The following is a 15,638-nucleotide window of genomic DNA, read 5'->3' on the forward strand; positions in this document are numbered from 1 at the left end:
AGGAAGCCAAGGCTCTAAAAGCATTCAGAGGAATTTCACATTATTTTCATAAACTCATCTACCCACTCACATCTATCTGCGTAAACTAATTACTTTTTAAAATTAGGTAGCCTTTTTGATTGCTTGTGGAGAACTGTGGTGAAATGTACTACTAATTACACTGGGGCAGGAGGAGGCTGCTGGATTGTTTGTAAGCATGAGAAAATTTTATTTCCTTTTGTTGAAATGGGGGGCAAGCAGTAATTGATACATAAATAAAGGGCTTATTTTTCCAATTTCAACCTATACAGCTTCTGTTAACCTTACTAATTGAGGCCCTTTCCCTGGGTCATTGGGTTTCCTTCCATCTGATGTAATGTCTACAGGAACTGCAGAACAATAAGGGAAACAATTTGTTGCAAGGTTAAACTTTTCCCTCCTTCTTGTTAAGGGTAATGCTTAGGTTGATTGGTTCTAGATTTTGGATTTCAATGAATTCCAATGACATTTGGTCAAGAACGCTGGATTCCAGGTCATTCTGGCAAGTGATCTGTGAAGATCAGCTGCTGTTTTTTTGGGATTCATCCCCCCTTTCCTTTCCCATGGTTACTTAACATTTACAAAGCTAGTATTGCTGGAGCTGTACATCCCTTGTGCTATGTTCTCTGTAGCCCGAGGCCTTTGGATTTATCACAAGGCACATGTTGTATATGGTAATTCACTGTGGACAAGACTGTACACCAGGGAGAACTCAGAAGGTGCATCCTCTTTGTGTTTTCCAACTTTGATAAAGAGCCAGTGTTGTCCTGTACCCTTATGAACAGTCTATGTGGTTAAGGCAGGTAAGCCATCAATAGCATATGAAACTTGCCTTTTTCTACATTCCTGTGTGGATGGATGAGCTTTGGGGACAAGTTCTGCTCAGGGAAAGACTTGCTACATTCCCCTACTAGATGGCTTTCCCTGTGGGTATGTTTCAGGCAGGACAAGTTACACCTGTATGATTTGTAACAGAGCTGTCTGACACAGCATCTCAGCTCTGTGTTAAGAGTTATCTGTTTTCTCAGGGGTGAGGAACCATGCTAAATTTCTTCTGCATTTTTGGGGTGTCGTTTCTAAAGCATAACCAAAATCTGACAGAGCATCATGGAAGTGCTTGTAGTATGATGTGATCCACAAGTATTACAGTTGCCCTTGGATTAAGTGTCATTGTGCTAACTGGCTTGACTGCATTTAGTTAGTCTCCTTTTCCTACTGCAAGGCATTTAGCAGAGCTTCTAAATGTGACTTGCTGTACCACCACTATCCTTTTTGAGGATTTAAATACTTACATACAGTGAACTCATCCCTGGAGATGTATATCACTGTCCTTTTATATGGCTACAGGATAAGGGATAGAGGCTTACTTGGATGAAGGTTTACTTAAATCTTGGATCTGATATGCACTCTTTGACTTAAACTGTTTTGACAGGTAAATCTCCTTTTAATGTATGCTGTGTGATCCGAGTGAAATTCAGCTAAGTCATAGAATAGCTTAAGTTGGAAGGGACATCAAAGATCACCCAGTTCAATTATAAGAGCAGAGTCTACATGTGGTATCTGCTGGGCTACCAAATCAAAGGGTAAAAGGTTGCAGGAGTTCAGTAACAGCTGTTTTTTCTGCTTGTGTTTTGGGGGAAATAACAGACTTAGATACTAGACTCCAAGCAGAGGTTCTGGGTGCAAACTCCAGCCAGACAGATGCAACTTTATGGTTGGAATCAGAGTTGTAAGAAGAGGGTGTGGGGAATGGGATGTGACTTAGTGGTGGGGAACAGAATTCAAAGAGGACAGAAATAAAGAATTCTGCCCATGAGACTTTTCCTTTTTGGTCTCTTGTACTAGGTAACACACACTATGTATCTCCAAGTACTGTTGATAGCTACTGCTTTTTTAATTTAAAGAGGGGTAATAATGATACTGCTTCTAAGCTGCAGTTATCTGTGTTATGCTTCACTATGGAACTCGTATCCAGTCTAATTGATAAATGTTTTGTCAGCAAAAATAATCTTCTGTACAAACGATCACTCAGAGCACTGCCGGAAAAATTCAGCCTGTCGTAACGTATCACTGAATCAACTGTCCTGATTGCATGAGGAATGCATTACCTGCATGGATTACCCAATCACCCTTCAAGGGCCAGCCTCGTCTTATTGCTGCCTTGTCGCTATTTTTTGGTATAGTTTCTGTGGGTTGCTGCTGTCATCCCAGGCACTAGTTATGTCTAGGGGCAGCTGGGAATGAGAAGAAAGCAATTCATTTGATGAACATATCTTGATTTTCATCAGCGAGGCATGCTATTTCCTATACAACAGAGAGCACAGTCTCTTGAATATCTCAGTAGGAGGGAAGACAAAAGGGACAGGGGAAAGTATCATCTTAGTTAACAGTGAAACCAGAGGAAGGTAGAAAATTTCCTGGACGAAAGCATTCAGGCAAACTATTCAGGTTTTGACACAAGAAATCACTCTAGAGAGTTGCCTGCACCAAGAAACTTTTCCCTGGAATATGGTTTATACATCTACTACTCATTCCCATACACTCCTAATACTAAATGCCAAGTTAAGTCATACTACCAAGTTTGTTTTCCATTCACAGAATTGCAGAATCACAGGGGTTGGAAGGGACCTCAAGAGACCACTGAGTCCAACCCTGCACTAAAGCAGGAGCCCTACAATAGGTTGCATAGGCACCCAGGCAGGTCTTGAATATCTTCATAGGAGACTCCACAACCTCTCTGGGTGTCCTGTTCCAGTGCTCCATCACCCTTAACATAAAGAAGTTTTTCCACGTTAGCATGGAACTTTCTACAGTCAAGTTTTAGCCTGCTACTCCTCATCCTGTTGCTATGCACCAGGAAGAAAAGTCTGGCCTCATCCATCTGCCTCCCATCTGACTCTGGATATTTGTATTATCAGATCCCCTCCCAGTCTTCTTTTCCCCAGGTTACTCAGCCTTTCCTTATATGGGAGATTCTCCAGGCACTTGATCATCTTCATGGTTCTCTGCTGGATTCCTTCTAGGAGATTCCTGTCTGTCTTTAACTGGGGGAACCAGAACTGGACACGAGTCATCTAAATGTAGCCTCACCAGGGGAAAGTAGACTCAGACACTACACGTAACAGATGTTTTTAGTGGTCCTGCTGACCTGCATTTCTTGTGCTATTCAGCAACTACACATCATTTCTGTGTACTTTTTTCAGGATTACATATTACTCCTACTGAAGAATATTACATATTTTTTAAGTTCTCCCCTACACAGCAGACTTAATGCTGCTCCTTCTGTATCTCCTTATCAATTCAACATTTATCTACCACACTGCACTCAGTGGCTTGCAAACATAGCTGGCTACACTGACTGCTAAGGCATGCAATCTGCTTTGTCTGCTCCAGCTGCCATTTCTGGAGAAGCTCCACAGAGGATGACAGAAATGAGTACACAAAGACAGATGTTCTCCTCATTAGCAGTTCACTTGCCCTGTGAACAGGGCAGGGTCTATTTCACAGTGCCAGCATACAATGCAGGGGGAAGGTTAGCATATACTGCTATGAAGCTGTAGAGTTATTACAAATGGTTTTTTCTCTTAGCACTGTATAAGGTAGATCTGAGATGTGGAGGCACCTAATTCAAAAGTATGTCATCCTGCAGCCGCTCTGAAATCTTTTGCTGATTCTCTTTCAAAGCAGCACTTCACAGTGATGGAGAAGTACACATTACTCTAACTGTGGTCAAGGTGCATAAATAAATGTAAGTGAAACTACAGTGTACACAAACTCATGCAAATTAACAAAACATTTATAAAGAGTATACAACACAGCATCACACAAAAGGTACACTGTTAAGGAACGTGCTACAAAACTTTCAATCTAGAAAAACTAACATACAAAGCTTTCTTCAACAGATCGGTTTCCTGTTTTGAAAAGGCATTCTGAAAGAGCACAATATACACAGTGTTTAAATGATCTTCCATGCAGATCAAGCGTTGTTCCCTTCCCCACGTGTTATCTTTCAGGGTTTGAACTTTGCTCAAAAAAGTCACTTGGGCCAAGGTGAACAGCTGTGAGAAGAGTTCACACTAGAACTCTTACCAGCAGATCCAACCAACATACTAAACAGCTACAAAATTCTGTTTATTGAAAGAGTAGCTTAGTTTTGATGGGTGGCAGTTGTGTGAATTGGGTTCTACAAATCAACCTCAGGCAAAATGAGAAAGGTTTGGAATCAGATTTAATTCCATCTTGGGATATAAGATAAACAAGGAGTAATACTTGATAAAATTACAAATAAATTGCATCACAGGAAAAAGGTGACTTTGAAAAGGATCATTTGGTCCATCTCCTCTTTCAGTACAGAGCTGATGCTAAAATGGCTTGAAATTATTTCAATTACAAGGTGTTTCTGAACTACTTATTAGCCTCTCACATTCCCTACAAAGCTAACATTTAATGTGTATGTTGCTTCTTAGCCTAAGCTTATGATAAACAGGTGCTTTTTTTTTGTCTTTCTGTAGTTGATGAGAACTGGCAATGCTTTTATTTTGCCTGGATGTGGAACACACAGACATTTCAGAACATCCTTTATTTGATGCATCTTGCAGTTAGAGAAAGGACAGTTTGCATAAAGAGAACCTTAGTAAATCAGCAGTAGTAACAGAGCTATAGTCAAATAAAATGTGAAATGGACCCAGTGCTAATACATATAAAGAGGGTACTGAAAAACTTCTAGGCTTCCAGCTTCACCGACTCTAAAATGGAACGTGCTTCTTTATACTCTTCAGCTTCTTCCAATTCTTTTTCATTTTCCTGGAATTAAAAACAAAATTTTAAAGTACTTCAAAAATAACTGACATTAGAATGGATTTAGGGAGGAAATACTGAAACACATAGGGTACTGAAAACAATAGTTTTAAATGATTCACAGCACAGGTAATTTCTTTTTTCCTACTTAAGGTGTGCTATAATGACTGTCGTGTGAAAAGATCTGATCTATGTACACCTTCGTTACATTCTCTGAAACAAAAAATAAGGATAGTACAACTGGAAGCAGGAACAACAGAACTCAGAACAAAAACACCATTAGGAAAAAAACAACTTAAGGAGAGTTTGATAATTGAAAAAAAACACAACTACACAGTTCATTTGAACATAAGCTTTGAAGGTGTGCTAAGACAAAAAAAAAACAACCTCTAAAAGACTTCCAAATTCTTAACAATAATATAGTAAGTCTCCACATTTCTCATTCTAAGATCATGTAGCATGCAGTACAGATCAACAGCATTGCTCCTGCATGCCGCTGAAGCCTACACAAGCTAACAGTCAAGTTACAAGCTGAATGACAGAAGGATCCTAAATCTTTCCACACCTTGGGCATGCTACTCAAGGACAAGATGCTTTAATCTTTCCATTCAAAAGGGATTTGCATTTTAGCTATCAAATATGTTTGAAGCTTAACTTACAGCATGTGTTTTAGCTTCACAGAAGCTTTTACCTGTGTAGTAGAATTCTTGGTGAAAACTCAACTTTTTAATAAGCAGAGTAATCTCCAAGCCTGGTATATTTTCAGTTAGTCCATTATGATACTGTTTATTCCCAAAGGTACTCGTATGTTAAAAACACCCACCACAGTAACAAACAGCTTAAACAGTACTCAGCAACAACTCAGCTACCTTGCTTCTTGTGTGTAGCACAGTAAAGGCAGTAGACAAAATATTCTGAATATTTCATTTCACTAAAGGACACAATAGAAAGACTACCTAAAGGCAGTGAACTCTTTTTTCCTGGAAAGTCATACAGGAACTTGAGAGTTCATTCTAGCAGTTTAGTACTGAAGTGCATGCAATACATCCAATCATAGACTGCCTCTAGTATACAAATACACAGAATTTTCACAGATGAAAGACCATGTCTGCATAAGCAGTTATCTGAGTTGGACTAGAGATACGTTACAGGATGCCAGTCTTTGGACCTGCAAAAACTAACTTTCAATCCAATTCTGTTCTGATGCAATTGCACTGCACAAAAGCATGTTTATCCAGTTCCAACAAAGAACATCAGCATTTACTGGGAGGTGGTTTTTGATGTCATACTTACTAGTAGTTGACTGAGATCTGCATACGCAATTTCTAATCTTCGCTGACAGTCTGGAATCATCATTCGAGACTCCTGCAAGATCTCGACCTGTGACAATTGGAAGCCAGTGAAATCAGAATGTACTTCACTGAGGAACATTATTTTTTAAGATAACCCTTTAGTCTGAAAAATTACTGGTCAAATCATCATCCAGCATCACCCAGGATCTTCAGAAGAGTTGTACCTACTTTCTAAATAATAGACATTCACTTAGCATAATCGCTTGAAGCTCTGTTAATTTACAGAACAATTTCATTTACTTCGTGCTTAATTAAATATAAAGTATTAAGCAGAAAACAGTATTTACAATATTTCTCCCTTACAAAAAAGTACAACCTTGTAAGCTTTCCATACAACATTTGTTAAAAAAGGCTATTTAAAACAAACTTTATCCTGCTGTCTTGAAGCAGCTTCATCCAAAATGGGATCAGCTGGTTATATAAATATCTCCTGCATCTTTTGGGTAATAAAGAAAAACAGTGTTCAGATAATACCACATAGAGATAATTACTGCATGAAAAAAGTTATTGAGTTATTGATCACATTGTGTGCACGCCGCAGGAGGCTCTGACTGAAAGACAAAGGTAAAGAAAAATGAAAAGCAAAGACCAGCAGGCTCATATTTTTGATGCTTATCATGCATAAAAAGTTATTACTTATCCTTGTGCTTCATTTTAGGAGAAAGATTATTCTCACCATGCACTTTGAACAAAATTACTAAACTGGCACCCCACTGAATCTGAACATCCTGCCTCCTCCTACAGAAAATAACTTCAGATTTATACAAGGGAACATTTATTTCATGGACTGTTTCTGGACCTGAAATCTAACCATTGAGAAGAAAGGATGAGCAGAGTTGTTCAGTAGAGTTTAATCTATTTAGAAATGAAAACTAGTTAGTTAGATATTTAAATATGAACCCTCTTTCTGTGTTCATGATAACCTGCAGTATAAGGTGTTCACTTCAAATAGATCGTTACCTTCTGTCATTCTTGTGCTGTACTGAAGGAAACCAAAGGGAACATTGTCATCACATGTTGGAAGAAAAGCTGTGGCTAAGAATGTTTTACGTGTACCAGAAGGCCTTTTGTTGTAAAATATAATCTTCATGTACTTAAGTGTCATATGTTTAAATTTTTTGTTCCTAAGGGTTTAAATACCTTAAAGGGTCAAAACTGTTTTCTAACTTCCTTTCAGAGAATTTAAGGTAAAATTCATAGAATCATAATGGCTGTAAAAACCACTACATCATATAGTCCATCCATCATCAGCCCCTCATCACCACACCACTAAACTATGCCACTCAGTGTGATATGCTTTTAAACATCCATAGAGGCATAATGGTTGGAAAAGACATCTAGAATCATCTAGTCCAACCATGCACCTGCCATCAATATTGCCTACTAAACCATGTCTGTACACACACCTACCCTTTCCTTAAACATTTGAGGGATAAATGCTGTTTTAGAATGTATTAAAAATAAGATTAATAGAGTGTATTAAAAATAAGATTAATCACTCTCCATATTACACTTTGAACAGTAAGCAAATAAAGGCTTGTAACTTCTGCAGAATTAGGTGTTTCGAACTACATGAGATTTTGCTTTGTGTACGACAACTTGGTTCTCTAAAGAATGTCTATGGGAGTTAGAATGTCCACAGATTATATCCTTGAGATGACACTGCTAACTACCTGTGTACTTTAAAGCTGCTGGCTAATGAGAAAAGCAGTGATTTATTTTATATATGCCATTCAATAAGCAATCTGAAGGAAAAACATACAGATCTAGAATCTGAGAGCTTTAGTCCTGGTTGCTGTAGGAGAAGAACAAAATTCCAGTCACTCTGTTTAAAAGGGAATGACTGAGATCTAAAAGATTACCTGAGTTTTATTGGCATTTGCCTGCAGTTACGCAATAACACGAAACAGAAAGAATATTGGAACTACACTCACTTGGTGCAAAGGGTTGGAGAATGAAACAGAGATTCCCCATTCCTTCTGGAACCAAGGTTAATTAACAAACTACCTATGAAAACTTCGGTAACTTCTGCACAAACCATTTCCTGTCCCCCCCTTCCCAGTAATACCGATTATCCTAGATAAATGTCTTACCATATTACAAAGCAGAGTAAATAAACTCAAATAATTAGATATGCTTAAAGAAACAGTGTTTGCTCTCCAACTGTTATAAAAATTAAAGACCAGCTCTCCCCTCTCCCCCAGCACACTCTAAAAGCTTTCTGACTCAACTCTAGGGAATTTAAATTGTAAGTGGGTCAGAGAGGAAGTTTCTACACGAAACTGCAGACAGCCATAAACATCTTCAAGGTTTCTGTGAATTATAGTACTAAATACAAGTATCAAAAACACTGTAGTAACTGAAGTGCATTTAAATAAATTATTAAGGTAAAGCAATAAAGCATAAAATTGTACAGACAGAAGCACATTGAATATGCTGCCAATAAGTGCATATAAGACCAGAAGAATTATTGTGACTACATTGAGAATGATGCCCTCATTCTTTTAAGAGTATTGAAAAAAACAGTAATATCTCTTCAAAGAACCACAGTTCTAATCCATTATCTTTCACGATTGAGCTTATTTTTGCTAAGGGAGCAGATGTTTGGCATCTTACAAAGGAAAGCAGTCTGCTCAGATGTGACAGAGCTCTCTAACTGTTGGACTGTATGCAGCCCATTTACTAAACACGATGTAGATTTTTCGTAAATTGGATCAAATGTCAAAGAACTGATGTGCGTAATGCACTATCAATAGCATTTAGTCTGTTTTCCATAAATTCCACATTATAGTGACTGATAAAGCAGGACTAGAAACAGAAAAGCCAAAGAGAGGCAAACACACAGGCCAACCTATCATTTGATTGAATGGAAGGGCACCATAACAAAAATCAGAAGAATATTTTATACATTCAAAATAAGCACTCAGGCTAAACATGACTTCATAGAAAACAGCTGAGACTTTAAACATAAGCTGAGGCTTTAGACATAAGCAGTTTTGATTTCAAGAGGTCCCATAATAAATGCTCAATGGCAATATTTCAACTTATCTAGGCAGATCAGAACTATTTATGAGCATCAATACCAAGAATTCTGGAACAGGAAGCAGTTTTGCCCAGCCTAACTGACCTATATTGTATAACTGGGGCAGGTTTTATAAGCTTCAAGGAGGTTCAAGCAGCTTTTTTTCTTTCAAGCTGACCTACAATAAAATAAGAGACTCAAATACATGCAGATCCACAAATAGTTTGAAATCAAGAAAACTCCAGTGGAGTTGTCATTCTTTGATCTTAGAAGATAGTCTGATTAGCTATTAGGTCACAAGGTGTGATGACAATAATGCTTGGTATAACAGGAGTGGTGTTCTAAACATAAAAGGCTAAGAAAATCAGAAATGTGAATGAGTCATATATATACATATCTGAATTAAATGAACACATTAATATGCATGTATGTGTGTATTCATGTTTTTAAATGCTGCCTTATAATCATACAGCTTTTGACTTATATAAACGGAAAAAGATAATAGCATGTAAGGTTGGAAAGGACTTTTGGAGGGCATCTAGTCTATACCCCCAATCAAGCAGAGGGGCCCAAAGAAGATCACAGGACCACTCAGACTTCTGAGTTTCTCCAATGAGGAGACTCCACAATCTCTCCAGGCAATCTGTGCCAGTGTTCCATCTCCTGCATGATAAACAACTGCTCCCTGATATTAACACAGAACCTCTTGTATTTCAGTTTGTGCCCCCTGCCATTTGTCCTGGCACTGGGCACTGCTGAAAAGAGTCGTCTTCTGTCTTCTTTGCATCCTTCCCCAATGTATTTACAGACAATGGTGAGATCCTCCCAGACTTTTTTCAGGGCTGACTCTGAGAGCTCCAGCTCTCAGCCTCTTCTCACAGGAGAGGAGCTCCAGGCCCTCTATGATCTTTGTCCCTTTGTTGGACTCCCTCCAGTATGCCCATGCCTCCCTCGTTATGGGGGCCCAGAACTAGACACATCACACCAGGTGCAGCTGTGCCAGTGCACAGTAGAGGGGGGAGATCAATTCCCTTAACCTGCTGGCAGTGTTTTGCCCAATGCAGCTGAAGATACTATTAATCTTTGTGGGAAAGGTACTTCTTCTTAGCTGTTTCAGGAAATAATCTGCTTTCCTCTCAACAAAGCAAGTAAAATATTGCTGTTTCCATTAATATGTGAAGAAAAATTGTATTAGCAAGACTGTATGTACGTTGTCATGCAGATATTAAATTCTTTGTCAAGTCCATTAGATTTTTAATTCATCTGGAAATGACACTGCATGAGAAGTAACAGTTATCTTACAGATACAGATTAATTAAAAAAATGAAAATGTATTATCAGTAAAAATGCTCACAGATAACAAAAGCTCCAAAGAAGATGCACAGTCCCACTGAGAGGAAACAAAAAGTAGATACTTCAGGCATTTTGCATCTTCTGGTGCCTTGATATAAAAGCACAAGGTAGAAAAGGATGTTATTTGTGTGCAGGACAAAACAGCAGCCACAGAAATACTGAAAATAGCTGGTTTCTAACATAAGTCACTGATAAGTCACAGCAGTATAAAGTTTTTCTTATGGATAAAGAAGCACAACAATACCCTATGTAAAGTTGTTAAATATTAAAAACCATTACAACTGTGTGGAAACTTGGGTTTCACTACAAAACCAGCAACCAAGCACACACGGAAGTACTACTGCATCTCTTCCTACAGTCAGAAGTCTTAATGACCTTTTACAGAAACTAAATTCAGGATATCAATTTAGAAGAATACTTTGGAAGTCATTTAATATTTTCCCCAAATTTTCATAGAAAATGCTTGAGTTCGGTTTATAATGTCTTTTTTCAGTTTTGCACCTTATTAAGATACATAAAACTTCATCCTTTTCCCTCATAATGTTTTTTTCCCTCTAAAATAATGTTCTTTTATTACATTTATTTTCTGCCAATTTGATTCACATAAATGGTTATTTCTCAACTTTTCATCTACGTCTAGAAAAAAAAAAAAAAAAAAAGCAGTAAAAGAGTGCTTTTTTGTTTGTTTCTTGTATATTTTTTTAATGAACTTTAATTAACAGGAAAGAAAGGGCTTCCCTGCCCCATAATGCTAGAGATTCTTCCCTGGGATACACAACTTAGCCCTTGCCACTGCTGACACTTTGTCACAGCCCACATACTTGCTGAAGGCCTCCCATGCATTATGAACAGCATTATTCATTCTGAAGTAAAACTCTCCTTAGTCACTTCCATGCTGTTAACCCTAATTTTACCACAGAGTTCTAACAAGTAAGCTAAATGAGCGCTGTTGTACATTAGAAGGTAAGCAAAGATTTCAAGCATTTTAAACCTTCTTGCACCAACTATGGGTTTATCAGTCTATGCATATGTGTTTCAGCTGATAAGTCAGCTAAAATAATAGTTTATGTTATTCCTGTAGTCTCAAATGGTTGAATTCATTCCTATCTTCTCCCCTTAAGTGGCAAGAAAATCTTTAGGAATAGTCAGCATGAATTCACCAAAGGGAAATCATGCTTAACCAACTCATTCAGCTTGTTTGATAAAATCACCAGCTTGATGGACTGGGAGTTGTATTTTCTACTTGGACCTCAGTAGGGCCTTTGACACTGTCCCCCAAAGCAACCTGACAGAGAAGGTGTTGAAATACAGGCTGAGTGTGCAGCCAAAGAGGTGGATCAAAACTAGCTGAACAGCTGGAATTGAGAGGATAGCAATCAGTAGTGTAAAGTCTAGCTGGAGGCCTCTAGTAATGAGCACAATACCTCAAGGGTCAATACTGGGTACAGTTCTGTTTAATATCTTCATTAATGATCTGGACAGTGGGACACAGCACACCCTCGATAAGTTGTAGACAACACAAGAAGACAATACAGATACATGAGAAAGTTGTGTTACCACTCAGAGGGAGCTTAACAGGCTCAAGAAATGGGCTGTGGTGTCCAGTGCCAGCCTAAGAGGCAATGGGCACAAACTGAAACATAAGACGTAAAAATCAGGAAGCACTTCTTTGTAGTGCAGGTGATAGAGCAGTGGGTTTAGACCATATGATCTCTAGAAGTCCATTCCACCCTTAACCATCCTGTGATGCTCTGATCCCTCAAATACAACTTTTCCTTACTGAAACAAATTCTATAACCATATTTTAAAATAAATTCAGATTAAGAATTATTACCTAAAACCATTTTCTAAACATTTAAGTACAGATTTATTTTCTGTCTGAAGAACTTTTCAAAATGCAAAATCCATCCAAAGTACTTTTTTTTTTTTTTTGAGTAAACTCTCCTGGCATTATACTACTTTGATTAGTGAGTAAGATTTGACCCTATTTCAAGTGTACTCATTCTTTCTAGGCTTCCAGGTTCTTCACAACATAAAATATTAATGACTTTCTGTCTGCAGTAGTGCTCTAAAAGAACAGATATCATTGGATGAATTGCATTAAAGTGAATCAGGCAATAGTAAATGAACTGAGACTGTTTACTTTGAAGTTTTCTGTCACCACTCTCTGAGAATACCTTCAAATAGCATGTAACATCTCATTTCATATCAAAGGTTCACAGACTTTGCTGGTTTTGACTTTGATGATTTCTTGCTTGTCATTGAGGAAATACCTCGGTACAGTCAAATAATCTGATGGATGTGGGACACTATGAACAAGAATGGCATTCATTACTTCTTGTTAGCACCAGCAGATCTTCAGGAAGACTACTGTCTTCTTTGGGATTCTCAGCCAGTGGTGAGGCAGAGACAGCTTAGATTTATAAATACACCATCTTCCAGAAATTCCATGCTTGTTTTTCTCTTCTGTATCACAGTAAAAACAAGACAAGAGATACAGAGATGAAATGAAATCTGATTTTATCTCACCTTGTTCTAAAAGGACTTTCTCTTATCTTTTTTTTTTTTTTGTTGTTGTTGTTCATTTTTATATTTAATATTATATTCTTCAAAGACAACTGGGAAAACAGGAGTTTTAGTAACATGAAGCTGGACTCATGTCTAGTGAAACTTGCTTACGGGTAAAAATAATTGCAATGTAGTTTCAGTTAAGAATTAAGAAATACTATCTGGGAAATGCTTGGGAAAAGACACGGTTAAAACTGAAATTTATATAAAACTATTAAAGCCAGAATTTATATAAAAATAATAAAATAAATATTTGGTTGAAAGAATGTAAAGGTCAGTATAAATGCAGACATGCCAAACTGCTGGAAAGCATGTAAGTAAATCCCCCAAACCCAAGCTTCCTCCTCACTGTCAGGGAAACTTAGCACTGCTCCATCTTCTGAAAGGGCAGGTACCAACTGTCTGAAATCACTGTTGTTTGCAAGAAACCTTCTAAAAAAAAATAATCAGTTCATATTATGACTCCAAATCATACTCTTGACCACATCAAACTGAAGCATGGACCTTGCCTATTAGTGCCTTCATTACAAACTGTAGCAACTGCTAGGAGCAGGTGCACACCTATTGCTCTTTCTTAGAGATCTGTGTTTTTTAAACAGCAATACTAATGTACACCAGAATTGAAAGGTTTCTTCTTTGTGTTAATAAGCATTCCCACTTTACAGTAACATCTGCACTTACTAAGCACTTATGTTAGCTAAGTGCACCCAGTGCATTTATTTTCAGATTGTCAGTAGATCTGAGAAAGAGTTCGTGACAGCCTGATTTACAACTGCTAGTGATCACCTTCCTCATACCAAGTGCTAAACAACCCATACCAAGCCTCCTTATAATTAAAGAGTTTTGAAGGGCAAGAAGTTTCTATAAATGTATACTGTGGCTTATGTAATTGGCAGGCTAGATTGGAGCAGTCTGGGAAGAAGAAAAAAGTACAGGAGTTTCTTTTGTTTAAGACTCGTTGAATCAAAGCAAAGAAGGATTTTACAAATTTTTGTTTGATTTACCTGCTTCTTTATTCCATAGTCATCACATGCTTCAGCTTTCATTTTTTCAATCTTCTCTTCTTGCTGTTTTGCTTCTTTTTCATACATAACTTTTTCTTTTGCCAATCTGCAATTACACCAAGTGACTGCGTCAGTCTGGTTCTATCACAGAAAAACGTTATACCATTGATGGCAATATCCATGTTCCCCAACAAAACCTGCAGCCATGTAATGTAATATATGACCTTATATGACAAAAAAGGTGCAAAGAAGTGCATATAGGAAATGCTGAATTTAACTGTAATACGTAATAATTCTTATCAAAACAATTTAAATAAAAATATTTTTCAATATTCTTTGTGGGTTTGTCTGTATATGTAGATCACTCCAAAAGTAAGCCTCCTATTTGTTTCTACAAAAACACAGACAGCTACCAAGAGCACAGTAACACTATTTGAATGAGCAAACTCAGCTACAAAACACCATTTTCAATAGTCACTACCATTTCCTATGCATTTTCATCAGCGATGAGCAACAGCCAGCACACTGCACTCACAGAAATGTGCATCAGCAGAGGTACCCCATTGGGCCCATACTTGGAAGCAGGATGCTTTTTGCATTAACTCATATTTAAGAGTAATGTATATTTTCTGCTCTTCCTATATTGCCAACAGAGATGAATGCAACATACAGCTAAAAATATGTGCAACAAATTTCAGTCACTACTGAGGAGAAAAAAAAAAACAAAACAATTTTGCTTTGTCAGTAAAGTTTGATGCTATTAAGCAAAAGCAAACCATGAATATGTCTTACGTGGGCCCATGTAAAAATACGTGGAAGTCTGAAACATGGATAAGCCACCAATGAAACTGGTGTCTTCAAAAATTTACTTGAGAATAACAGTTGAAGACTAACTTGAAATTCAGTTTTGGATTCCAAGCGGCCATTTTTCACAGGCTCAAGCAACTACAGCAAATGATGAACATTAAAAAAAAAAAACAACTGAAAGTCAAAAGGGAAGATTAAGGTCTAAACTGATGCCCTGCGGTAATAGTAACATAGTAATTCCATTATCGAGCTTAATTATTTGTTGTTATTGCCATTTTGCTCTTCCATCTCCCATTTTGTTACATATGTTCATTAAGTATATATTGGATTATATAATACTAGAATTCACACCAAAACATCCTTCAGGACTGGGAGAACAACAAAATAATGACCAGCTAATTCAGAACCAAAATGAACAATGGGATGCTAGCACAAACCTGAAAGCATGGCAATGAAAATCTTTTGCCTAACAAGAGCAATCATCAGATCAAGCCCATAGTAGATAAGACTGTTTAAGAAGAACTTAATAGCCAAAAGAACATAATCAGATCCAGGAAGCAAAGAATGTATTATACAAATGAAAAGGGAATAAATAAAGGTCTTGTAGAGAGCTTCATGGTCACGTTAGCACATCAGAGCAAATTAATTCCTGATTTGTCACAGTTAAGTGCTCCACTAGAAGTGCCACTGAGGACAGACAGTTCAGAATGGTACTGG

General features: G+C 37.6%; 1 protein-coding gene across 1 annotated transcript in view; it reads right to left on the minus strand.

Annotated features, from left to right (window-relative positions):
• Positions 1–3,796: 3,796 nt before the first annotated feature.
• TBCA (tubulin folding cofactor A) overlaps positions 3,797–15,638 on the minus strand; it is a 30,415-nt gene continuing 18,573 nt past the window's right edge. Inside the window, exons 2-4 of the mRNA XM_015848606.2 lie at positions 14,115–14,220; positions 6,109–6,195; positions 3,797–4,821 (exon numbers count right to left, since the gene is read on the minus strand). Of these exons, the coding sequence (XP_015704092.1) occupies positions 4,741–4,821; positions 6,109–6,195; positions 14,115–14,220 (274 nt within the window). The 3' untranslated portion in view covers positions 3,797–4,740. The remainder of the gene's footprint in view (positions 4,822–6,108; positions 6,196–14,114; positions 14,221–15,638) is intronic.

This window comes from Coturnix japonica, chromosome Z (assembly GCF_001577835.2).
Source record: "Coturnix japonica isolate 7356 chromosome Z, Coturnix japonica 2.1, whole genome shotgun sequence".
NCBI classification, from domain to species: domain Eukaryota; kingdom Metazoa; phylum Chordata; class Aves; order Galliformes; family Phasianidae; genus Coturnix; species Coturnix japonica.